This window comes from Podarcis filfolensis (genome assembly GCF_964270895.1).
Source record: "Podarcis filfolensis genome assembly, chromosome: 17".
NCBI lineage: Eukaryota > Metazoa > Chordata > Lepidosauria > Squamata > Lacertidae > Podarcis > Podarcis filfolensis.
In genome coordinates this window covers 18,556,094-18,581,949 of record NC_139621.1, presented here as the reverse complement: position 1 = coordinate 18,581,949, position 25,856 = coordinate 18,556,094, and the positions used below count along the sequence as shown (strand labels likewise).

Genomic DNA, 25,856 nt, shown 5'->3' with positions numbered 1-25,856 from the left:
CAACAAGCGTCAGCTATGTATTCCTTTATTACAGCTGTCAGTAAGAAAGTAAGCAAATTTAGAAGAAAGCAGAGTTTAAAACTTAAGGAAAACAACCTTGTTGGGGGTTAGTTTTACATTGAGCTGAATGCATGGCGCCAAAATATTTATGGGTATGTTTAACGGGTGGTAGCAATTTTTTTTTTTTTAAGGGCTCAAAACAATTGTAAGCTACCCTCAACCAAGACCCCTTTCCTTAGGGTATGGACAACATGTAATCAATATGTTGGTTTACCTAAATCATTTTTATTTCAAAATACCCACACATTAAAAGAATAGCATTTTTATGCAGTGAAGGGTAGAAATTCAGCATTAATTTTGTAACCTCCACTATGGATTGGAAGGAGGGTGTTTTTGAGCATCCTTATGGGGGCAATAAAATCTCTTCCCCCCCCCCCCATACCAGATGTTTTCCAGAAGAAAAATGGTTGCAGGCTTGTAAGGTAATAAAAGAGGACAGAGGATTCTACACATGCCTCTACCACTCCTTAAAATTGGACATCCTACTTACTACAAATCTTTCCCAACACCTAACCCTTGGAGTACACGGACTCAGGCTTTCAGCATATTCGTGTTACGCAAGCAACCGGAGCAAACTGGCATGTTTATGAATGAGATTTTGGCAGTTAAAAGAGGGAGTAGTCATTTATTGTGCTGAATTTCTTGCCAGAGTAAGCCACGTGCCCGTCAGACTTTTAGGACCGCCTTCCCAGTGTTTTCTCCTTTGAGCATTCCCATGAATGCTGCCGGCATGTTTTCAAAGCCCTGGGTGACGTGTTCTTGGCACTTAATTTTCCCCTGTACAAAACAAAAAAATGGGTTTTAGATTTCAGTTTGTTTCTAAACAATCCATGAAAAAGTTTCCACTTTAATTTACTGTATCAGGGTGGGGGCACTGAGCCAGGTTAATAATAATATTTATACCCCGCCCATCTGGCTGGGTTTCCCCAGCCACTCTGGGCGGCTCCCAACAGAACACTAAAAACAGAATAAAACTTCAAAAAGGTTTTTTCTTCTTCTAAAAGTCAGATAGTTGTTTACTTCCTTGTCATCTGATGGGCGGGCGTTCCACAGGGCGGGCGCCACCACCGAGAAGGCCCTCGGAGGTGGACCTCAGTGTCTGGGCAGAACGATGGGGGTGGAGACGCTCCTTCAGGTATACAAATGCCCAGCTGCCCCACTTTTCACCTGGGGTAGCACAGATACTCCCAACCCTCACTCTCATTCGGGGGAGGGGTTCTTTTATCTCAACTGTTGTCGGCTCTTACCGCTCATGGCAGCCAAAAAACTTGCTTCCCTTCCCCACCAAAAAAATATATTTCAGTCCGGTATGGGGTGATGGCACTTTGGTTCTCATGGTGACCCCTGAATTAGGCTGAAGCCCAGAGGGAAACCCCTCTTTGGGGTCGACCTTCCATGTTTTCCCAGTTTGACTTTAAGTTGTTTTACAGCAGGAATGTACAGTGGTACCTCGGGTTACATACGCTTCAGGTTACACACGCTGCTAACCCAGAAATAGTGCTTCAGGTTAAGAACTTTGCTTCAGGATGAGAACAGAAATCGGGGTCCAGCAGCAGGAGGCCCCATTAGCTAAAGTGGTGCTTCAGGTTAAGAACAGTTTCAGGTTAAGAACGGACCTCAGGAACAAATTAAGTACTTAACCCGAGGTACTACTGTATACACTTCCAGGTTTGCCATGACCGTAACCCGAAGATCCCGTATGTAGAGGGATCTGAGAGAGATTCGCTGTCCCAATAGTTTCAAAAATTACGAAACCTCTATCACAATATGGACTTCAAACCGGTTTCGGATGATATATCGTCCAGCCCTAACGCGCATCATGATTCATGATATATTGCCAGGTCATAAATTATGAGACCAATATCACAAGACGGACTTGGGTCAAGCGTCACAATTCTAAGGTCCAAAGACAACACAGAACAAACTTACCTCTGCGACCCATTTCAACAGTGCCGTCATACCTTCCTCTCTCCTGTCTGCCCAGCGCTGGACGACGAACCCTTCCATGCGCAGCTCTTTTAGGATCATCATAAGCTGCATGTAAGGTCCTGGAAGAGAGATGAGGGGAAAGGGTTAGTGAAATTTGCATGCTACAGGCAGTTTGCACTAGCTTTAGCTTCATGTTAGAATTGCACAGTTGGAAGGGACATCGGACATCATTTATTCCAACCCCCCAAACTCAGTGCAGGGTGCAAATACTAGTAATGGCTCAGTGGCGGAGTTATCTTGTGGGGTCAATGCCTGGCATCTCCAGGTAAAGGTAAAGGGACCCCTAACCATTAGGTGCAGTCATGGCCGACTCTGGGGTTGCAGTGCTCCTCTCACTTTATTGGCCAAGGGAGCCGGCGTACAGCTTCCAGGTCATGTGGCCAGCATGACTAAGCCGCTTCTGGCGAACCAGAGCAGCGCACGGAAACGTCGTTTACCTTCCCACCGGAGCAGTATCTATTTATCTACTTGCACTTTGACGTGCTTTCTAACTGCTAGGTTGGCAGGAGCAGGGACTGAGCAACGGGAGCTCACCCTGTGGCGAGGATTCGAACCACCGACCTTCTGATTGGCAAGTCCTAGGCTCTGTGGTTTAACCCACAGCGCCACCTGCGTTCCTTGGCATTCCAGGTAGGACTGGCAATTTCCCCTCCCTCAAACTTCAGAGCCACAACCGGTCAGGGTTGACAATACTGAGCAAGACAGGCTAATGGTTTGACTTGGTGCAAGGAGACTTCCTACATTCCTGTAGTTTTCATGGCAAGCTTCTATCACTGCCTGGGAGACCAAGGCAGCGTGCAAGCTCATTTCTCTTCAAAAAAAGGAAATCAAGCGTATTTTTCAATACGAACAAGTGTCTTCCCCCCATCTTTTTGCAAATCCAGTTGAGCAAATATTTCAGCTGCACAGTTAATGCAGGCTTTTCCTACCTGATAATTTGCCCCCCCCCCCGCTCTTTCCCTTCATAATCCAGAGGTGCTTCTGCACTAGGGGTTTAAGATAGAATAGCCGTGCTCGGTCCCTCTCACTTCTTACTTTTTTCATCACCAAATTGCTTTCCTCCTCCCTGTTTTCCCTGTGCTTCTTCCTGTCTGCTGGAGGAAAAGTTGGGGAAAGGAACCTGCAGAAGGTCAGGCAACTGAGAAGCTGCATGCTCTCTTTCAGTCACCTTGGAACTGCCAAGAGGAAAGATGCAATCTTTGAGCAAAGCCCAGTTAACCATTGTTCCACAACTTCCCATTCCAGCAGAGATCGCAGAGCTTTCATATAATCCTGTTGCACAGCTCCCCCTAACAGTCAAAATAAGCTCAGAGCAGAACTGTTGTTTTTTAAAATAAATTTTAAAAAGCCCACAAAAAACTGCACTCTTCGCTTTGTCATTCTTACCAACAGCCCTGTGAGGTAGGCGACATTGAAGAACTGCCTCTTGCTTAATTCTGCCCAAACTGTACAGCTAGGTAAAGGTAAAGGGACCCTTGACCATTAGGTCCAGTCGTAGCCGACTCTGGGGTTGTGGCACTCATCTCGCTTTATTGGCCGAGGGAGCCGGCGTTTGTCCGCAGACAGCTTCCTGGTCATGTGGCCAGCATGACTAAGCCGCTTCTGGCAAACCAGTGAAGCGCACGGAAACGCCGTTTACCTTCCCGCTGGAGCGGTACCTATTTATCTACTTGCACTTTGATGTGCTTTCGAACTGCTAGGTTGGCAGGAGCAGGGACTGAACAACAGGAGCTCACCCCGTCACGGGGATTTGAACCGCCAACCTTCTGATTGGCAAGTCCTAGGCTCTGTGGTTTAACCCACAGCGATTTTTAACCGAGGTTTCTAGGCCCGATACTATTTTTCATTACATCCCAGTGGCTGAAAGGAGTAACCGTGGATGCCAATCACAAACCAGTGATTAGCAAGTTTCGCTACAGCTTCCAAGTGCAAGAGGAATGGTGAGCTGACTTGTACCAACGGTCCCAAAGACTTCAGAAGACTAGGAGTGTTTGGAAAATGCGGCGGGGGGGGGGGGGAGCCAGTTAACCCAACTCTCGCCAACTAGAAGCCCGAGTTTCAATTGCTCAACTGTGCTGCTACGATAAGGGGGAATGCTGAAATTATTTTCAAAGCAGCAGCAAGTGGTTTCTTTTATATATATATAATTTTTTATTAATTTTTCAACTTACCATTTTCAACAGTAATTAAACATACTGTCATTTCTTACACCTTTTTTTTTTTACTTCCACCAATCACATCTGACAATTTTCCAATCTAATCACTTAATATACATTTCTTACTTCCCCTATTACATTTAACTCTCAAAACTAGCACCTCTCCTTTCTCTTCTTTGCAATATTTCATGTATTTCTCCTTACAAAACTGTCTTGTAGTCCTGCTAGCGTAATTTGTTGATTACAGTAGCAGCAAGTGGTTTCTAGCTCACTACGGACCTCTTGTGGCGTCAAACTATTCTGCTCCTCAAATAGGTACCGTATTTTTCGCTTTATAAGACACACAGGACCACAAGACGCACCTAGTTTTTGGAGGAGGAAAACAAGAAGAAAATTATTCTGAATCTCAGAAGCCAGAACAGCAAGAGGGATCGCTGCGCAGTGAAAGCAGCAATCCCTCTTGTTATTCTGGCTTCTAGGATAGCTCCGCAGCCTGCATTCGCTCCATAAGATGCGCACACATTTCCCCTTACTTTTTAGGAGCAAAAAAGTGAGTCTTACAGAGCAAAAAATACGGTATTTCAGAAATGTTGCCCGTATGGCCTTATCAAGCTACACTGAATGCTGCTATACAAAGGATCCTTGAAAAGATCCAACAAAAGTTATTGCCTTTGTTGTAGTTTGAGCAGGGGCTTCTGTCGTCTACACTCAGGTTGCTTCCACACACTAACCCAGGGGTCGGCAAACTATGGCCAAGGGGCCGGATGCGGCCCACCGGGCTCGTAAATCCGGCGTGCGGACCCTGCCGCCCGCTTGGTCAGTCCCCGCGTTAAACCAGCGAAGTGCAGATGCCTCGCCATGCGGGGACTGACTTCCACAACGCTGGTGTGGCTTCGGATTGGCTGCAGGAAGTTCCTGCAGCCAATCCGAAGCCACAGACGCCTCTGGGTGACAGCCCTTCCTTCCCGCTGAGGCGGCCGTGTATGGCCAAGAGCCGAAAGGGAGGAAGCGGCGGTGGCAGGGAGGCTGCTTCTGCCGCCCAGGCCAGCAGCATGGGCTCTGCACCCCGCAGACCCCTGGCCGAGGCAGAGGACGATGATGACGCTGAAGACGAGGCGGTGGTGGCGTGAGTGGCGGGTCCTTTCAGGAGATGGGGGGTCCTTTCAGGAGAAGGTGGGTCCGGACCCCCCACAAGGTCTGAGGGACAGTGGACCGGCCCCCTCCTGAAAAGTTTGCTGACCCCTGCACTAACCATTTCTCACTGCCTCCATTTCCATTTCTCACTGGAGGCAGTGAGAGATTTTACTTTCCTGGGCTCCATGATCACTGCAGATGGTGACAGCAGTCCCAAAATTAAAAGATGCCTGCTTCTCGGAAGAAAAGCAATGACAAACCTAGACAGCATCTATAAAAGCAGAGACATCACCTTGCCAACTAAGGTCCGTATAGTAAAAGCTACGGTTTTCTCAGTAGTGATGTATGGAAGTGAGAGCTGGACCATAAAGAAGGCTGATCGCCGAAGGATTGATGCTTTTGAATTATGGTGCTGGAAGAGACTCTTGAGAGTCCCATGGACTGCAAGAAGATCAAACCTATCCATTCTGAAGGAAATCAGCCCTGAGTGCTCACTGGAAGGACAGATCGTGAAGCTGAGGCTCCAATACTTTGGCCACCTCATGAGAAGAGAAGACTCCCTGGAAAAGACCGTGATGTTGGGAAAGATGGAGGGCACAAGGAGAAGGGGACGACAGAGGATGAGATGGTTGGACAGTGTTCTCAAAGCTACTAACATGAGTTTGACCAAACTGCGGGAGGCAGTGGGAGACAGGAGTGCCAGGCGTGTTCTGGTCCATGGGGTCACAAAGAGTCGGACAAGACTAAACAAATAAACAACAAAGCACTAACCGTTTAAAACACAATTGACTCACGTCCTTCGTTGACTCACGTTTTAGGGCAAACCCAGACAATGCCACTGAACCATTGCATCCCAGAGCTTTCTGCGTGTTGTCTTCTTGTAGAGCCCAATTCAAAGTGCTGGTTTTGACCTATAAAGCCTTAAACAGCTCAGGACCGCCTCTTCCCATATGAACCTACCCGGACCCTGAGATCATCTTCTGAGGCCCTCCTTCGTGTGCCGTCTCCTTGAGGGGTCCGGAGGGTGGCAACACGAGAACGGGACCTTCTCTGCAGTGGCTCCCTGTCTGTGGAATGCTCTCCCCAGGGAAGTTTGCCTGGCACCTTCATTATACACCTTTAGGCGATAGGCAAAAACATTCTCTTTGGTCGATCTGTTTGACATCCTATGCCCCCCCCCTTTTTAAAGGGGGTGTATTGGGTTGTTGTTTTTCTTTTTATTATGTATTTTGTGATTTTGTATCTTGATTTTATTCTGTGAACCGCCAAGACCCCCGGGTATAGGGCGGTATATAAATTCAACAACAACAACAACAAGTTGGAAGGGACCGCAATGGTCATCTAGTCCAACCTTCTGCAATGCAGGAATCTTTTTGCCCAATGTGAGGCTCAAACTCACAACCTTAAGATTAAGTGCTCTACCAACTGAGCTATTGAACTTTTAATTAAAAGCTTCCATTGGCAGCTTCTGGCAGTTGTTTTGCCTGTTAAACATGGCAATGGAATTCCTGAAGAACAGCCCCATTAAATTGCGAAGTGTGACCTACGTAAGCGTTATAAACTTGTGCCTTTATCAGCCCTTGACCCTTTCTCCCCAGAAGCTATAAAGCAACAGACAAAAATAAAAAGACAAGTTTCACCTGTTTGGGGCACTGTGTCATTGTACAAGGAGATGGCGCCACACACAGCAATTCTCCCAAATTTCTTCATCTGGCCCAGGGCAACACTTGAAAACTGGCCTCCGACCTGTTCAGATAAAGACCGTTACAATGTGCCATGATGCAATGCATTGAAACAAACACTAAGGGGTTTCTGCTACAATTCCCAGCACATACTGTACATTTCCCAGTATTCTTCGGGGGAAATACATGACTGCTAAACTGGTGCAAGCATGTGTTATTAAATGCATGGTGTGCATGTGGATTTGACCACAGTATCTTTCTCTTTTCTCTCTCCATTCAGGCAGGCTGGCCACTTTTGATTTTTTTGGTGAGGGTAGGCAGGTTCCCGCCCCCCCCCCCCCGAAGCACTTTGCATGCATATCTGCTTAAATAAAATCAACTTCGGAGTTTGGACACTCTGACAGTTTTCTTTACTATTGAAAAACTACCCAGAAGGGGAGGAAGGTTGCTTTGTGTACTGGAAACCAAGCCATGGGTGGATCTACACACGGGGGGGGGGGGCGCGACTCTATAAATAAGTCAGAAATTAAATTGTTATAACAAAGGTGTGGAGGGGGGGGGGACCACAATGTAAAAAAATGTATAGAAAATGTTTTCTCTCTGGTGCCATCTAGTGGTGCGTGTTTGTAAGGAATTCAAAACGTCGTTTGAATTCAACCGTTATGAGGAACGGTTGAAGGAGCTAGGTATGTTTATAGTCTGGACAAGAGGAGCTACAATTCCCAAAGCTCCCTAGAAACAGGAACTGCCTGTTAAACCATTTTAGGAATTGTACCTCTAGAGGTTTGGTAAAAACTCTTTACAAATGACAGTATCCAAGTGGTACAATACTGCTTTGAGCGTATTCTGCGGATGGGGCCGAAGTTTTCAAACCGAAAAAATTTGCTGCAAGCAGTATCTCTTATTTCCAGGAAATTGAGCAGGCAAGGAACCAGGCCCCTGCAGTTATGCATTGGGAAGATCAAACTGGCAAGTCAATGCAGGTGTTCAAATTATTCCGGGCAGGCTTGTTTTTACAAGGTAGGCATCTCTGGTTCAGCACACAAATCTTAGTTAGCTCCAACTTGCCACAGGTGTGTAAGTCACTGTGGCTCGCTCAGCACCTATCCCGCCTGACATGTATGATCTAGTTGAGATTCCTGGATTAGAGCAGGTTGGACTAGATGACTCTAGAATGACCCCTTTCCATCTCTACGATTCTTCGCATTGGGACAGCCTCAGGCTGTTGTTTGCCCAACACCAAGGATGTTTTGCAGTTCACTTGCTACAGTGAAGTCTGTGCACTTGCATCACCTTGCTCTAGCGAGGTTAGACCAAAAGCTTTTAACAGCGTCCCACCCCAAACAAGCAAACAATACCAAAAAGCTTTCCTTCAATCAGGGGTGGAGCGTGCGGGGGTCCCAGGAGGCACAATTTTTAGGGGGGGTGAACCAGGCGTCCCCATCCTGCCCTGCTTGTTTGCTAGGGGTCTCTGGGACCCAGAGCGTGGCCTCGCATCCGCATCCCCGGCCCCCTTGCTGAATGGTCGCCCGGCCAGCGCCAGGGGGACCCGACCGTGTGATGTTAACATATGAGAGCGCTGGAGGTGAAATAGTTAAACAGGTTACCCAGTCAGAACCCAGGGGGTGGAGTCAGAGGGACTATAAAACCAGCTCTGGGAGGGCCGAAGGGAGGAGTTTGTTGGGAGCTGGGTGGAGTGGGAGTGAATTGGGATAGAGTCTGTGGGGAAGTTGAGTTAGTGTAGCGAAATAAGCTGAGTCAGGAACAGTTAGGGGCTAGGGAGACAAGTAAATATCTGAGAGGTAGTTTAGTGAGAGAGAGATCAAGTAGCGAAAGTTATAGGTCTGGATAGGCACCTCATATTTGTAATTGACTGATACCGTTTATGAAACCACACGCTTGTTAAACTGCAATAAATAAGCAAAAGTTTGTGTTCCAATTTAACCCTGACTGGACTCAGTATTGTACCAGGTAGGGCCTGGGTGGTGGCAGTGAAAAATAAAGTGGTGGCACAGGGATCAATAGACAGTGAAACGTCCGAGGACCCTGCGTGATTGCCACAGACCGCCAAGGGCCGCACCGGCCGGCTGGGCTCATTCCTGTGTGAGTAGCTGGCACAGTGCAGCCCTGCTTGGCTTCAGCTGCAAGGGCTCGGCCATGGGCTCCATAAGCCCTCCATGCCCCACGTGCCCACCTGGCAACATTGGCATCGGCGGCTGGGGCGGTGGGTTCTGTTCACCCTCCACACCACACCCCAGTGTGCATGTGCACATGCCGTAGGTGCCAGCAAACGGCGCAAACGGCTTCTGCATTTCAAGAGTTGGCGCTCGGTTTGAGCTTACGTTGTCGAAGTAGCAGTCGTAGCCATCGGGCGAAGCTTTCTTCAGGGCCTCTTCCAGAGACCCCACCGTCTTATAGTTGAAGGCTTCATCATAGCCAATTTCTTTGAGAAAGGCCACTTTCTTGTCCGAACCTGCACAGCCAACCACTTTGCAACCCTGCAGGATAAAGAAAATAAGTTATATAATGCTTCCTCGCAGTGCTCATGCCGTTTCAAAACCATAGCTGTCAACCGTCCTTTATTTGGCGGGAAACTCCCTTATCCCCAGCGCCGTGTCCCGCTGCTGTCCCTTATTGATGATGTCCCTTAAATTTCCCGGTTTTCAAAGGAAGCAGCTCCTCTCCCTCCCTCCCTCCCTGCCGGCCAGGGAGGAAGGAGGCTCCAACTGTGTTGCTTGGCTGCCCGGCCCGCCCCCCTCCAGCCTCCTCTCACCAGCCTCGGCCCCCGGGAGCCCCTCCCCGCTGGGACTGATGGGAACTTCGGGCCCTTCCGCCGCCATCCTTCTTGCGGCCACTGAACTGAGCGTCTCTGCCTGGGACCTCCCCTCTACCCACTGCCGCTCCCGCTAGGCCGTACTGCGGCTGCGCCGCCGAAGGACCCGGATGAGATGGGCAGCCTGGCATGGACTATGAATTGCTGAGGAGCCTTGAGAGGAGAGCGAGGGCAACCATACAGAAAGCAGTTCAGAGAGAGGAGGCAGAGGCGTGGGCAGGTGTTCCAAGCGCTAACCATAGAGGGGGAAAGTAGATGAAGGACCGCAAGCACTTCTCCCATAGATTTGTAGTGGTAGACTAGCATAGATGGTCTGATCTGCGGGTTTACTTCGGGCGCTATTTCCCCCTCCTTTCTTCCTCCCACCCCGCCTGATGGAACTGAGAGCTGCAGATGGAGCGCAAGAGAAAAGATACAGAACTGCAGCAGCATCTTCATAACTTGGACTTTGTTTTGCACGAAAAGTGGTTGCTGCTTGTAGTTATTTAACTGTAGTGTTTCATCAGCTGCTGTCTTGAGCAGCAACCTCTGGAAACGAAGGGCTAAAAACCGGCGCTGCTCTCCCAAATTATCTGGTCCCTTTTAACTTTGCATTTCAGCTGGTTAACTAAAATCCCTTATTTTGGCTGCTGATCTCTTATTTTTGAGGCTACTGGTCCCTTATTTTCAAATCTGCAAGTTGACAGCTATGTTCAAAACCCATTTGTTTTTCACACCATTCAGGAAACCATCACAACGCTACACGCTCAAAAGGAAACCAGACTGACAGCTTTCTTCCTGCCATTTGTCTTCCATGCTCCCCTCTGGAGCGCTGCAGCGTCCTTAGTTCTCCTGACTGCGCAAGCCGAACAAGCCTATGCACGATAAAGAACTCTGCGTCATCGTCACGGGCAAAGCATCAAGCTTTGTGACAACAAGCGAAAGGGCCAAAGGAGATTAACAAAAACTAAAGAATCTCGAGACCCCAGGACAGAAGCCAAAGCGCCAGCGCTTTTGTCTCTTCAAGACAACCATGCCTGCAGAAAGAAATACCCTCTCCTGCCATTGGAGCAAAGTGAACATTGCATGCCAATACACTTCTCCCATAGCAGCTGGCATGGTGGGGCAGAGATGCCAAGCCACCAGCCCAACCCTGATGCCATTGGAGTTTATCTGGATGGGACGGGCAGGGGGCGCAAGGCGGCTGCAAGGTTCAGCAGCCTGTGGATACTGTGGCAGAGGCAACCCAGGACTCCACGCAGGCCTAATAGCAGCCGAGCACACATGATGCCAGCCAAAATCCATAGCCCCCGCCGTTTCTTGAAAACTGTTATTGTTTTGTCACGTTTCTCCTCAAACCAGCTTCCCTCCGGGGGGGCTCCGCTAGGGGCACCTTGGAAGATGGCCAGCAATACCATCTCTCCAGCTCACACGAGGTAATTAAGGGGCTGATATGGAAGTAAATCAGCCTCCCGTCCGTGGTTGCCCATAAATCAACCCCAAGTTCGAAAGGAGGAGGGGGTGAGGGCACTGGACGGAAAACCCTTGAGCGAGCTTGAATCTCCTGGACGCTGTCTCTGAGTTCGACCCTAGTTGCACTTCTTAAGATGAAAAATTGGATATAAGATTAATTGCACATACTTCGAGCGAAGAAAAGGGTATGTTAGCTGCTAATTAAGCCTGCCACTGAGAAGTTAAGAGTGATGGATTGGACTGGAAAGGAGATAACATCAAAGAATAACATCTATGCCGGTATGTTGAAACGGAATGGAAAGGGGGGGGGACTTTTTATTTTCTTATTACAATATTACCTAACAACCCCCCTCCTAGAAGAATCGTTAATATGACCTATAGCAAGTGAGATTGGAAAATAAACTGTGTGGAAATAAAAATATCAACTAAAGCCTTTGTTTTTTGAAATATCTGGAAAGAAAATAAAAGGCTCTCTTGTGACGCAGTTTTTAATCAGGATCCGCCATTATGAGACAGACTATGTTGCGAGATTAACAGTCATAGGGGGAGGCGAGCCATTACTCTGTTATCATGTTTGTATTCTAAGTTCGACTTGGCAATTCTTCCCTGGAAAGACTAATTTATGGTGCAACTTTATGAGCAAACGCCTAGATTTTATTTCATCGGAACTGAGAAATATGGTGTCTGCCACCCGAGGAGGACTTTGGATCAGCATCCAAAGGATTTATGACAAACAAAAGACTTACCAGCTTTAAAAAAGGGGAGAGCCTTACAAAGCTCACACAGAAGCATATTATTGCTTACTTTAACTCACCTGTGGAAACAACTCAGAGGCTATTAGGAAGAAAAAAGAAAGCAACAAGAAGATTGAAAGATGGGACCGGGGAACACTAAAAGCAGCAGAAATATGAGATGATTGGACCCTACTGAACTCGAAGCATGGGAACCCCCAACAAAAATTTATACTTTGGCAAAATATTTGGACTTTATGATATGTATTGGTATAATTTGGAATAATTAATGTGATATGATTGGATTGTTAAATGGAAAACTTAATAAAAATTATTATTAAAAAAAAAACCCAGCTTCCCTCCGATTTGAAAATACAGTCCATGGTTAAGCAAAGGTGTGTACATCTGAAAGCTGTCATCGCACATGTGCAGAAGACAGCTTCACTGAATTGGGGAGGTGGCTGCAGGCACAGAGAAACCCGGCGAGGCGCACTGTGTCAAGACACACCCACCCCGCCTCTTCTCTGGTGCATACCCCAAAGGAAAAACGCAACTGGAAACACAGTGCAGGTAAGCGACATCACTAAGATGCTAAGATGAGCTAAGATGCTAACGTGTACCTAAGCCCACGACTTTGCACCATCACGCCAGCCGATATCTCACTTTTCTTAACACGCACAGACTTAGAGCCACTGTCAAACTGGCCTAACAAAGGGAGGCCCCAATTTCCACCTGGATTCCACATCTGCATTCTGAATAATTCACAGGGTGATTATTAAAGAGAGAAATGCTTCTCAGACTGTTCTACTTTGCAAGAAAGGAACGTGCACACACCTTTTTTAAGGTTCAGGGTGGATGGATCATAGTGGTTTTGTCCTAATTTCTCTCTCTCTCTCTCTCTCTCTCTCTCTCACACACACACACACACACACACGTACATTCTTGTCCCATTCCCCATCAAATCAAGTGGTGCAGAGATGTAATACTAATAATAATAAAAAAAAAATTTGTACCCTGCCCTTCCTGGTTCAGAAAACCGGGCTCAGGACGGCTAAGAACAAATTTAAAACACTTAATTGATGCAACCAAAAATAGCATAAAATACAGTATAAAACGTGAGTAACAATAAATTCAGAATTCAAAAATCAATTTCGGGGGGGAAAATCCATCCAATAAACATTAGATGATCACCAGGGCTAGCTGGCTAAATTAGTCCTATTTGGGCCAGCAAGGAGACCAGGGGAGAATTAGCTGTGGGATCCCAGAGCAGGTAATCTTCATAAAAAGGGGAAGGGGAGGGAAGGAAGGAAGGGGAATAAAAGATCAGGCTAAGTTCAAAATGAAAGCTAGGCGGAATAGCTCTGTCTTACAGGCCCTGCAGAAGGAAGTTAAATCCTGCAGGGCCCTGGTCTCATGGGACAGAGCCTTCCACCAGGTCGGAGTCATCACTGAGAAGGCCCTGGCCCTGGTGGAGGATAATCTGACGTCCTTAGGGCCCGGGACCTCTAAACTATGATTATTCATGGACCTTAAGGTCCTCTGCAGGGCATACCAGGAGAGGCGGTATGTACTGCCTGGGAGACTTCCTCCAAGTCCCCCTGCCCTTTCTGCTCTGGGCCCATAACACCAACACGTTCTTCCATGACCGCTTACCTTTATTTTCGCAATCTGCCCGGCCACACTCCCCACAGCCCCAGCTGCAGCATTGATCAGGACAGTATCTCCAGGTTTCATCTGACAGATCTCTAGCAGGCCAAAGTAGGCAGTAAGCCTGGGAGGGACAGAGGGGAGGGAGGGAGGAAAAGTTAGCTTGTCAAGGATGTCGAAGGGAGCATAGCGTCCTTCTCACGCCAACCTCCCTGAGCTGCTTTGCGAGGCTGGTACCACTCTGGCAGTGGCAAGGGTTGGGCTGGCATTCAGTGGGCTCCCTTTGCCCTCTATATCTCCCCGGTGCACACAGATGCCCCGGGTGCCATAAAAAAGTTCTACCACTAGGAGGAAGAAGAGCCGCTGGCCATGGAGGCCGAGCTGCCATGCAGCACCTGGTAAAGGTAAAGGACCCCTGGATGGTTAAGTCCAGTCAAAGGTGACTATGGGGTTATGGCGCTCATCTCGCTTTCAGGCCGAGGGAACCGGCGTTTGTCCACAGACAGCTTTCCGGGTCATGTGGCCAGCAGGACTAAACCACTTCAGGCGCAATGGAACACCGTGACAGAATCCAGAGCACACTGAATTGCCATTTACCTTCCCACTGCAGTGGTACCTATTAATCTACTTGCACTGGTGTGCTTTCAAACTGCTAGGTTGGCAGGAGCTGGGACAGAGCAATGGGAGCTCACTCTGTTGCAGGGATTCGAACCACCGACCTTCCAATCGGCAAGCACAAGAGGTTCAGTGGGTTAGGCCGGAGCACCACCCGCAGTACCTAGATGTTGCATGTGACATTGCACATACACCCCCAATCTCCCTACCAAGTTGGCGCACCTGCAACCAAGTGATGGTCTGGGCTCTACTTTCCATTGGCTCAGACTGTTCCAGCTGTTGACCTCTCTGCCTTCTGCCCTCCGAATACCAATGGGCACCAGCCACCGCTGCCCCCATCTAAGGGTTCATTGAAGGCCTCCACCCAATCAGAGACAGTGCCCCCGGGAGAGACATTCTGCGTACGCCCAGCATTTTTGTGGGGGGGGCGGGCAGAAGAAGTCTGGAGCCTACCTGTATATAAAAGTGCTTAGCCCGAGGTTTGAGTTAGTTGTTGGTGGGGAGTTGGTTGGTTTTAGTGGGTTGGTTGGTTGGGAAAAAGGCAGTTGGAGAAGCAGCTGGCAGGCAGTTGGAAATAGAGAGACAGTTAGGGCAGTGGGTTCTTGAGTGAGGGGAGGTAGAAGAGATAGAGACAGGAAAATTAAGACTAAGAAAGTAAAGAGTAACAACGTTTGGAATGCCATTAAAGTTTGTTTGTGTCGGAAATAAAATACACTCTTCTTTATTAACTTGAGAACCTGAAGTGATTTTACCAGGGAGGACCTGGTAGGTGGCAGCGGATTAGTGGTGTACGGGTCAATAGTCCGTGAGACGACCGGGGGCGCCGTACGAACGCCACACAGAGCATTTTTTTAAAATCATGGGTAAATACAGTGGGGGACGTGGTTGGCGCTGTGGGTTAAACCACAGAGCCTAGGACTTGTCAATCAGAAGGTCGGCGGTTCGAATCCCCGCAACGGGGTGAGCTCCCATTGCTCAGTCCCTGCTCCTGCCAACCTAGCAGTTCGAAAGCATGTCAAAGTGCAAGTAGATAAATAGGTACTGCTCCGGCGGGAAGGTAAACGGCGTTTCTGTGCACTGCTCTGGTTCGCCAGAAGCGGCTTAGTCATGCTGGCCACATGACCCGGAAGCTGTACGCCGGCTCCCTCGCCCTATAGAGTGAGATGAGCGTGCAACCCCAGAGTTGGTCATGACTGGACCTAATGGTCAGGGGTCCCTTTACCTCAGGTTACAGACGCTCAGGTTTCATACGCTTCAGGTTACAGACTCTGCTAACCTGGAAATAGTACCTCGGGTTAAGACCTTTGCTTCAGGATGAAAACAGAAATCGCGTGGCGGCGGCAGCAGGAGGCCCCATTAGCTAAAGTGGTACCTCAGGTTAAGAACAGTTTCAGGTTAAGAACGGACCTCCAGAATGAATTAAGTTCTTAACCCAAGGTACCACTGTATATCCATAAAAAGTGGACATTATGGGGGGCAGGCTTGGGTCGTGGGGGCGGAACCTCCGTTAATTGAGTGCTTTCAATGCTTTTCAATGGCTTTTGTGGATCTGGAGGGGGGGAGAGCTACACAACCGGCTACACAACCATGTCTACACAAGAGCCACGATGTGTCAGTGCCCAAAAGGGAGTGGAAGCCACACACTTGAAGCTCATCCCCAAAGCTTCTGTGCCACTTCCAAGGCTACTCACCCAGGCATTCCAATAGCTCCCAGAGCCAAAGATCGGGGCAGTTTTTCCGGCCAGTTAGGTAGCATAGGAAACAGCTCTTTGCTTGTGGAGATGAAGTGAGTTGTCCAGCCTGCTCTCGCTAGGGCGAAGGAACCCACAGGGAACGTGGGGCACTTGCTTTCCAGAACTCTATATATAAATATTTATGTTATAAAAAAAAAGCACAGTTGCATCAGCAAAACTGCTCTGCGTACAGCAAAGTGAAAGCAGATTTTGTCATTTATTTCTAAACAGGTATCAAGCTGCTGCAACAATTTGCTGTGCAGAGAGAGGTACCGGAGAGGATTTTTTTGCATAGAATTGGCAGCATGCTCTCCAAAGATGGGACACAGGTTCCATTGATAAGGGTGCCCCGTCTGCTCTACAGACTTAATGCAGTGCCATACCATAGTCACAGCTTCTGCCAAAGAATTGTGGGAACTGTAGTTAGTTAAGAGTGCAGAGGGTTATCAGCTGAGAGTTCTTCTCTCCACAGAGCTACAATTCCCAGAGAGGTTTAACCATCACTTCCTCTTCTCAAAGTTCTTTAGGGGAAGTCACATACAATACAGACAGGGCTCCTGACACTATAGCTCAGCACTATAGCTATGCCTGGCTTCAAATCCTCCCATCCCCAGCTATGACTGAGAAAGACTGTCTGAAGCTCTGGGGAGCTGCCACTAATGGATTTGGACTGTACTCAGATACAGGAATCATTGGTTTAAGGCAGGAAGCTGCCTACGTTTCTAATATCAATCACCACAAATCTACTAAAACACAGTGCTTTTTTCTAAAAAAAATGTTTAGGGGTGCTCCATTTTGTCTCAAGAAAATCACCATTTTATAATTCAAATCGGGGGAAATAAATACAGTAAATGGACAAAAGTACAAAGATTCACAATATGTTTAGAGGTATGTGTCCGCCTGTGTCGCCCCCAGAAAAAAACACTGCTAAAATATAATATGTTCCCTGAAATCTTAATTCTGTTTCTAGTCTGTTTCTCTCCCTCTCTCACACGCACGCATGCTTGTTTAAAGAACTCCACCTTAAACATTTGCAAAGTGCAACAGATATGCTAGAACTACTTTATATTAACTAAGACTCAATGACAGCAGGAGCAACACAGCTGGCAACATCAGCAAAATCTTTTCACAAACACACAGAGAGAGAGATGTTGATGTAGGATCTTACTTTGCAACTTGGGATCCTAACATTGTATCCCCTTCCTTCAGATGAATCCTGCTGTATGGTCTGTAGAGAACAAAACAAAACACACCAACAAGACAGGCTTGTCAGAGAATGTCTAGAGAATGCCTTTGCAATTATGGGAGCAATTTGCACCGATAATTGGGATTCAAACCCAGAACCAGCCTTTTACTATGCTTCTTGTTTTTTTGCCTTTATAAACTTTTGATAACCACGACCGCTTCAAAACACAAGAGCATGCAACAAGAGGCATGGTATCCAAGTCAATGTTTTCATTATGGTGTATAACTCGGAGTTTGCCAACTGACCAGAGCAATGGCCTGACCTGCTCCTGCGCGGTCAACAACAACCTGGAGAGCAGAACTACAGAACAACTCATAGATGAATTTTATACAGTCTGCATATAAATGTTCTAAACTACCAGCATTTGCAGAGAAAAGTTGCTACTAAAGGCACAGGAGTAGAGGCTGGTAAGAATTGGTAAGATTAACAACCCTACTTATGGCAAAAGCAACAGAAACAAAATACTATTGGCAATATAATGCATGGGTGATCAAGACTACACAGGGGACAGAATAAGCTGTTAACAATGGGCGGTCAGTCTATAATTTTTCACGAGGAACTTTCTCTACAGTGTTTGAAATTTCTTTAAATTGCCTGTTGACGTTCTTCAAAAACGTGTCATAATATACTGAAGTAGGTTCAGCTACTTCCTGGTCATGGTCTCAGCTTTTGAAAGTATATTTTTGTCTTATCTTATATTTTTAATGACAAATTGCTCATAGGAGAATTCCGTACAGAGATTTCAAATCCTGAAGTCGTAGGCTGTGGTGACAGACTTATCCTCTGGACGCTTACACCAATTTACTGTTAAAACTCTGCTACAGAATAAGCTCTCGAGAGAAGACAAAAGCTGGGCTCCAACATAGTGCTCAACCACAGATTCAGCTATTCTTGGGCTCACACTCTTGGTTTCCTCTTTCCTCACGGCCGTGAAGAAATTAGAAACTTCCGCTTTCGAATAACTGTGGTTTGCTGCAATGCCTGAAACCTTGTCTGTAGTTATGTGCTATGTATGGTCAGTGGAAACAAGCCAAATTTGTTAACTATGGTTTGGAGTTGGCTTGGTTCCACTAACTATAGCTAAGACCACATAGCTACATCTTGTTGGAGTTTTGGGCAACACAGCAAGTTTTGCAAACTTTCAAAACTGAAGTGAAAGATTCTGAGCTCTTCTTGATAGCCACAGCGACAAAGGAGCGTGCGAGAGCCTAAGGTTTGCTGTGGGCTCATTCACATCATGCGAAACTATGGCTTCGTCTTGCATCCAAACTGGCCCAGAGTTAACATTTAATAGGGAAATCTAGGCACGAGGTATAGCCAAGCTGTACTGCAATTTCAGGGTTATACTTCAATGGGTAAGTCCAACCAAAAGAACAATACCTCATATATGGGTCAAGACTGAGGAACACAGTTTCAAGCAGCACCTCTGAAATACAGAATATGCAAAAGTAGATTAATGGACAAACTTGACCATAGATCGGAGACCCACAAGACAATCTTAGTCTCTTAAATTCTTTAAAAAACAGTCACCATGGGAAGGGAGAACCAGATAGGGTTGGGCATTTGAAAGGCATCAGGCTGGGATCCAAGACATGTTTACTCAGTAGTAAGTCTTACTAAGTTCGAATTGTAGAGTTGGAAGGGAACCAAGCGGTCATCTAGTCCAACCCTCTGCAATGCAGGAATCACAACGAAAGAAACCCTATCCAGTGGTGTAGCATGGGGAGCACGGGGGCGGTTGCCCCGGTTGCAAAATGATATGGGGTGCAAAATTTCAACACCCGGTGCTGCCTGAATATAGCTGCACGCTTCTGTCACTGTACGCCGTTGAAAAGAAGCTCTTCTTTCCCTATCTCTGCAGCTGCAAACTCCTAGGTGACGTGGATGTCATTAGGCATTGAATGTGCATGTGTACTCCATCCATTTCCCTCCCTTCCACCCGCTCTATGTGGCCCCGGGCACTGTCAACCCAAGCTACACCACTGTCCCTATCCAACCTCTGTTTAAAAACCTCCAGTGAATGAGAGAGTCTACCACTTTCTGACACAGTTCATTCCATTATCCAACAACTCTTGACCTGTCCTATTCTCTGGAGCAGCAGAATACAAGCTTGCTCCACCTCCCTTGGAATCAAATGCAATGAAAATCATTTCTTCTTAGCAAATGTTCCACATGCATCCTATTGAGATTCATGTTCTGATGGTGGGCCAAAATGAAGAGTCAATGGATTCACCCCTTCAGTTTATTCAGATAAAACTTTGAGTACGAAGGCAAAAATCCCTCTTACCTCCATCCTTCAGTGCCGGCAGTTCCACCTCTTTCAGCTCAAAATCACTGTGCTTAGGAAATCCCTCAAAGTGCTTCTTCAAGATCCAAATCTTCGCACGCACCATCTTTCACGTCCTGAGTGATCAAATAAGATTATACAAAGTTATAAACCATTAGAGGAATTGCCAGAGTGCTGGTTTCCACACTCTTCGATTGCTGAAGCAAAGGTTTGCGTGTCTCCCCAGCCCCACATTAAAACTGGGAACACACTTCTGTGATTTATTTCCTTAATCAGCTCCCTGAACCACAGGCTGGTGGGTATCCTCCTTGCAACTCCACGATACCCCAACTAACATTATTTTCTTGCAACCTGCTCTCTTCTTTCCTTTGGATGAAAGCATTGCATCTTTCAGATTTCATCATGCCTATCAGCTGTATAGGGACACAGGTGGAGCTGTAGGTTAAACCACAGAGCCTAGGACTTGCCGATCAGAAGGTCGGCGGTTCGAATCCCCGCGACGGGGTGAGCTCCCGTTGCTCGGTCCCTGCTCCTGCCCACCTAGCAATTCGAAAGCACGTCAAAGTGCAAGTAGATAAATAGGTACCACTCCGGCAGGAAGGTAAACGGCATTTCCGTGCGCTGCTCTGGTTCGCCAGAAGCGGCTTAGTCATGCTGACCACATGACCCAAAAGCTGTACGCCGGCTCCCTCGGCCAATAAAGCGAGATGAGCATCGCAACCCCAGAGTCGGTCATGACTGGACCTAATGGTCAGGGGTCCTTTTACCTTTTACTATCAGCTGTATAGCACAGCTGACAGAATCCCAATGCACCCTTCCTTTCTTTTGGGTAAAGGACTGTGGAAGAGAGCTGCACTGACATGGCAGATTAGTCCATTTCCCCAATATTTCCCTAACAGTTAATTTCCACATTATACTTCAGCTTTCACATGATGTGAAATCCAATTCCAGAAATATAGCAGAATCTGGAACAAAGTTGGCACTCCTTTCTGTGTCGGTTGCAAATGGGTGCTTTTTGAAGCAACAGAAACAAGCACTAATCCTTGCTCTAGATTTTGCTATATTTCTGGAAGCAGATTTTTACATCATGTGAAAGGGCCAGATGTAATGTAGAGGTTAGAGAAAAGTCAGGAAATTGAGACAAATTGCCATGCGAATACAACCTTGGTTTCAAATCACTGCCACTAGATTTTGTTTCATATACTTGCTTAAAGTCTCCTTAGTCAGCCCCTCCTCTGCATCCAAGTCACTCCCTTTTAAAGATTTAAACAAGGCACGGAAATGTGTAACTAAAGGGTAGGTTTGCACACAATGATTTGTCAATCTCTCTGCCCTTTTCTTCTGTTGTACTGCAAGAAGATTGCTTTGTAACCAGAGCAGTTATGAAACCACCACTCTCTCTGTGTGAAAGGGCATTTCACTGTGAATGATCAACACAAGCTTCGCGCCTTCTCCTAGCAATTCATTCCTGAACGGGAACATTACCTGTCGCAAGTTTTCTTTTGTATTATTACCAAATTGCTGACACACCCTGAACGTTAGCATATAGAAACTTGTGGGAAACTGCAACAAGATGTGGTAGATTAGTTTCGGCCAGAGGTGGGGAATCTGGTCTTCCAAATGTTGCAGGAAGTCCCAGGAGTCCTAGAGCCAGCATGACCAATGGACAGGGGTGGTGAAAATCCAACATCTGGAGGACCACAGGTTCCCTGGGTGGTGAAAATCCAACATCTAGAAGACCACAAGTTCCCCATCTCTGGACTAGACCAGTGCTATAGCAATAATTATCATACAATCATAGAATTGTAGAAATGGAAGTAGGGTTGCCATATAAAAAGGTAAAGGGGCCCCTGACCATTAGGTTCAGTCGTGACCGACTCTGGGGTTGCGGCGCTCATCTCGCTTTATTGGCCAAGGGAGCCGGCGTACAGCTTCCAGGTCATGTGGCCAGCGACTAAGCCGCTTCTGGCGAACCAGAGCAGCGCATGGAAACGCCGTTTACCTTCCTGCCGGAGCGGTACCTATTTATCTACTTGCACTTTGACGTGCTTTCGAACTGCTAGGTTGGCAGGAGCAGGGACGAGCAACAGGAGCTCACCCCGTCGTGGGGATTCGAACCACCAACCTTCTGATTGGCAAGTCCTAGGCTCTGTGGTTTAACCCACAGTGCCACCCGCATCCCTAGGGTTGCCATATATTGAAGAGCAAAAAAGGGCAGCTCAAGCCGCTGCGAGCCCGAGTCAGGGAAAGAGTCACATGGGGCTGCCACAGCAATGCCCGTGTGCCTTTCCCCAGCTCAGGCTGGCAGCAGCATGCAGATCAGCCAGAGCAGAGGCAGGACCCCAGCTCCTGATATTCGCTGCAAAGGCCTTGCTCTGCTGTGCTGCTGCTGGGGCACAGCGCCCTCCCAAGCAAGTGTGCGCCCCCCAACATTTCCTTTAAACTGCAAAAAATCTACCCATATGTGCATGTTAGGGCCCCCCAAAAGAGGAGAATGTCTAGTTTTCCTGGATGTATGGGAACCCAATAATAATAATAATAATAATAATAATAATAATAATAATAATAATTTATTTATACCCTGCCCTTCCCAGTTTAAAAACCATGCTCAGGGTGGCTAACAGCAAATATAAAACAGTGATTAAAATGCAACTTTGAAACAGCATAAAACAGAACATAAAATGCAGCATCAATATCAATAGAATTCAAAAATTCAGGGGTCATGGGGGGGGGGACAAAACCCAGTCAGTAGACATCAAATGATCACCAGGGCAACTGGCCAAGTTGGTCCTACTAGGGGCAGCAAGGAGACCAAGGAAGAATTTAAATGTGGGGTCCCAGAAAGGGTTTCTTCATAGAAGAGGAAAGGGAAAAGGCCACAGAGGATCAGGCTAATTCAAATTGAAGGCCAGGCAGAATAGCTCTGTCTTACAGGCCCTGCAGAAGGAGATCAAGTCCTGCAGGGCCCTAGTCTCATGGGACAGAGCATTTCACCAGGTCAGAGCCGCCACTGAAAAGGCCCTGGCCCTGGTGGATAGTCTGGCTTCCTTAGGGCCCGGGACCTTTAAGCTATTATTCTTCATGGACCTTGGGGTCCTCTGAGGGACATACCATTTCCTAATGGAAGTGACCCTCAGGATCCTCTAGTCTAATGCAGGAATATCCAGCTCTCCCATTACAGAGATCAAACCTGCAACCTTGGCTTTATCAGCACCATGTTCTAACCAACTGAGCTTGGGTTGCTCAGGGTGTTTTTTTTTGGGGGGGGGGAGATATTTTCCATCAACTAATGAGAAAAGACTCAGCCAGCAAATGGCCACATACGAAAGCTAATTTCCTTGTTAGATAAAAGATATGGATGCACATTACATGGGCAAAGGGCTGCAGCTTGGCATCTGTTTCGCATGAAAAAAGTTCCAAGTACAACTCTCAGAATCCTCAGCGAGGGCGTACCTTAAACCCTGGACAAAGGCAGGTGTTGCCCACTTCAATTTGTTAATCTCTCTAGCTTATCTTCTGTAAAGAGCTTGCTTGGCTTTAATAATCAGAAAAATTATGAAACCACCACTCCCTCGAGGTGAAAGAGCATGAGCAACAAAAGCTCGATCATACATTCACCTGGTGATTCATTCCTACATGGAATGTTACGTTTTCCAAGTTTTCTCTTGCATTATGTCAAAGCTACTGACATCCTAGACGTTAATGTACAAGATGCAATTTACAGGGAAAACACAAGAAGATGTGATAGATTTGGCCAGGGATCGTGGAATATACTCGGAGCCCTGTAGTGATTTCATGCTCTTTATTGCAGCTTGTACGCGGTTGGCGCTGTGGGTTAAACCACAGAGCCTAGGACTTGCCGATCAGAAAGTCGGTGGTTCGAATCCCCGCCACGGGGTGAGCTCCTGTTGCTCGGTCCCAGCTCTTGCCAACCTAGAAGTTCAAAAGCACGTCAAAGTGCAAGTAGGTACCACTCTGGCGGGAAGGTAAACGGCGTTTCCGTGCGCTGCTCTGGTTCGCCAGAAGCGGCTTAGTCATGCTGGCCACATGACCTGGAAGCTATATGCCAGCTCCCTTGGCCAATAAAGCGAGATGAGCACCACAACCCCAGAGTTGGTCATGACTGGACCTAATGGTCAGGGGTCCCTTTACCTTTACCTTTATTGCAGCTTATAAAACAGTGATTGAATTGCCCCCCAAACCTAACATAAAGGTTTTCATAATCATATAATAAGAAAAATGCTTATAAAAGTTTGGAATAAATATAAAGACTTTTTAGAACCAAAAACTCCATGGTGGCTCTCGCCAGTGGAAACATTAGCATTAAAACCACTTAGTAAGGGAGGACATTGGCCGACATGTAGAGAATTGTTAATAGAGGTGGGAAAAGGGTTAAGGCTGAAAGGATATGAGGAACTGAAGACCTTTTTACAAAGTTGGTTACATCATAGACAATTAAATGAATAGTTTAAGGAAGACAGTAAGAAAGGTTTTAGTTATACAGTTTCAAACTTTCAAAAAGAGATAGTCGAGAGTGACACGAAATTACTTTAAAAAATGTACAATCTCCTACTTTATGGGGAAGCGTTAGTTTGAAATGGTAAAGTCAGCACAAATAAAGTGGGTTCAGGATTTAGGTCATTATATACATCTTGAAGATTGGGAAAAGATGTGGAAGGTGAAACTAAAATTTACAAATTGTATCTTATTGAAAGAGAATTATATGAAAATGATGTATAGGTGGTATATAACACCAGAGAAAGTGGTCAAAATGTATAAAAAGGGATCAAAAACCTGTTAGAAATGTAAAGAAAAAGATGGAACATTCTATCATATGTGGTGGGAATGCAAAAAGATTAGAAATTATTGGGAAATGATATATAATAAATTGAAAAAGATGTTTTAAAAGACCTTTGTTAAGAAACCAGAAGCATTCCTTCTAGGAATTTTAGACCAAGATGTAAACAAAGAAAATTGGAAATTATTTATCTATGCAACAACTGCGGCAAGAATTATATTAGCCCAAACTTGGAAGACAGAAGAAATACCAACAAAAGAACAATGGCAAGGGAAACTTATGGAATATGCAGAACTGGCAAAACTAACAGAAAAATTACATGAAAAGGACAACAAAGACTTTAAAAGAGAATGGGAACCGTTTACAACATATATAAAGAGGCAACATGAAGAAATGGACTCACTGGCAGGGTTTGAGTAAACAATCACAACTGTATACAACAAAAAATAAGATGATGTATTGAGGAAATTTGGGAAAAACAATACACAGGGTGAACAATATGGGGGGGAAACAAAACGGGAGTATGGGGGAAGTCCAGGGGAGGAGGGGTCAAAATATGAAAAATTGTTAAAGATATATTGTTAGAAGAAGTATACATGGAAAAAAACAATAAAAAATATTTTTTAAAAAAAGAATTGCCCCCCCAAAAAAACCTCAGGCTTTTATTTACATTACATTTACATACATTTACATTATTTACACAATGAGTCTCGTCTGATTGGCTGAGTCTGCTTCCCTCCTGGATCCTGATTGGTCTTTTCCTGCAGGCCAATCAGTTGTTGCATTCTAGGATCCTACTTGCCTATTGTTCTAGGATCCAAGCTTAGTACATAAAAAGTACTGGACACTAGCTTTGTTATGTTCCACCTGAATGGATCACTGAATCAAAGACAAGGAAAAGATAAGCTACAAAAGAAGCCAGGAAAGCATTATAGCGATGGATCAATTAACCCAATAGTTGTCAATAGTTAAGGAAGGACTGTGCTTGACTGACAGATGTCATTAACACTCCTCCTCCCCCTACAAAAATAAAAATAAAATTGGATGAATGGACCAAAAAGATGCTCTCTTTCTGCTTACAGAGAAGACCTGGAACATCATACTAACAATTTCAAAACACCAAACAGAAACGGGTAACTTTGAGAATGTCAGCAATTCATCATTCCCAGAAAGCCCTCAAACCAAGCCTGCTTTTCCCATTACTAAACCTGAACTTTGGACTGCACTGAGTGATTGTTAAGAAATTAGAAGATTTAAAATGGTCTGCATACTGCAACACCCTGGTTCCAATTTCCCATTCCGCTCCCTCTCCGCTCCCTGCTATCAATTACTAACCTGTGCGGCCGTTTGACAAGTCTGCCTTGCAGCCGAGAAAACCAGCTTTGCTTGTGGCACACTACCGAGTTTGGAGAGGATGTTGGGTGTATGCAAGCATTTATATACAGTACTCTGGGTTGCCTCCTGCTGTTCCTCTGCAACACTACAAGTCAACA

The 25,856-nt window shown here is 46.4% G+C and overlaps 1 protein-coding gene across 2 annotated transcripts; it reads right to left on the bottom strand.

The window, feature by feature from the left end:
* Positions 1-9: 9 nt before the first annotated feature.
* PTGR1 (prostaglandin reductase 1) lies at positions 10-25,856 on the bottom strand. 2 transcript variants are annotated; one of them, XM_083593881.1, is made up of 10 exons: positions 25,699-25,856; positions 19,566-19,681; positions 18,659-18,704; positions 17,201-17,260; positions 15,991-16,158; positions 13,691-13,808; positions 9,364-9,519; positions 6,980-7,085; positions 1,990-2,108; positions 10-837 (listed from the first exon to the last, which is right to left on the bottom strand). In XM_083593881.1, exons 2-10 carry the CDS (start codon positions 19,669-19,671, stop codon positions 727-729), a joined length of 990 nt encoding a protein of 329 aa, XP_083450007.1. In that variant the 5' UTR covers positions 19,672-19,681; positions 25,699-25,856; the 3' UTR covers positions 10-726. The 2 variants fall into 2 exon arrangements, with proteins under 2 accessions (XP_083450007.1, XP_083450008.1); XM_083593882.1 differs by lacking the exon at positions 25,699-25,856 and adding an exon at positions 25,049-25,240.

Coding starts and splice junctions, on each gene's coding strand:
- PTGR1 (XM_083593881.1), bottom strand. CDS start 19,671: ATGGTGCGTGCGAAGATTTGGATCTTGAAGAAGCACTTTGAGGGATTT. Junction 18,705..19,565: donor GCCGGCACTGAAGGATGGAG/GTAAGAGGGATT, acceptor TCTGTATTTCAG/AGGTGCTGCTTGAAACTGTG. Junction 9,520..13,690: donor GGCAGATTGCGAAAATAAAG/GTAAGCGGTCAT, acceptor TTTATCCTGCAG/GGTTGCAAAGTGGTTGGCTG.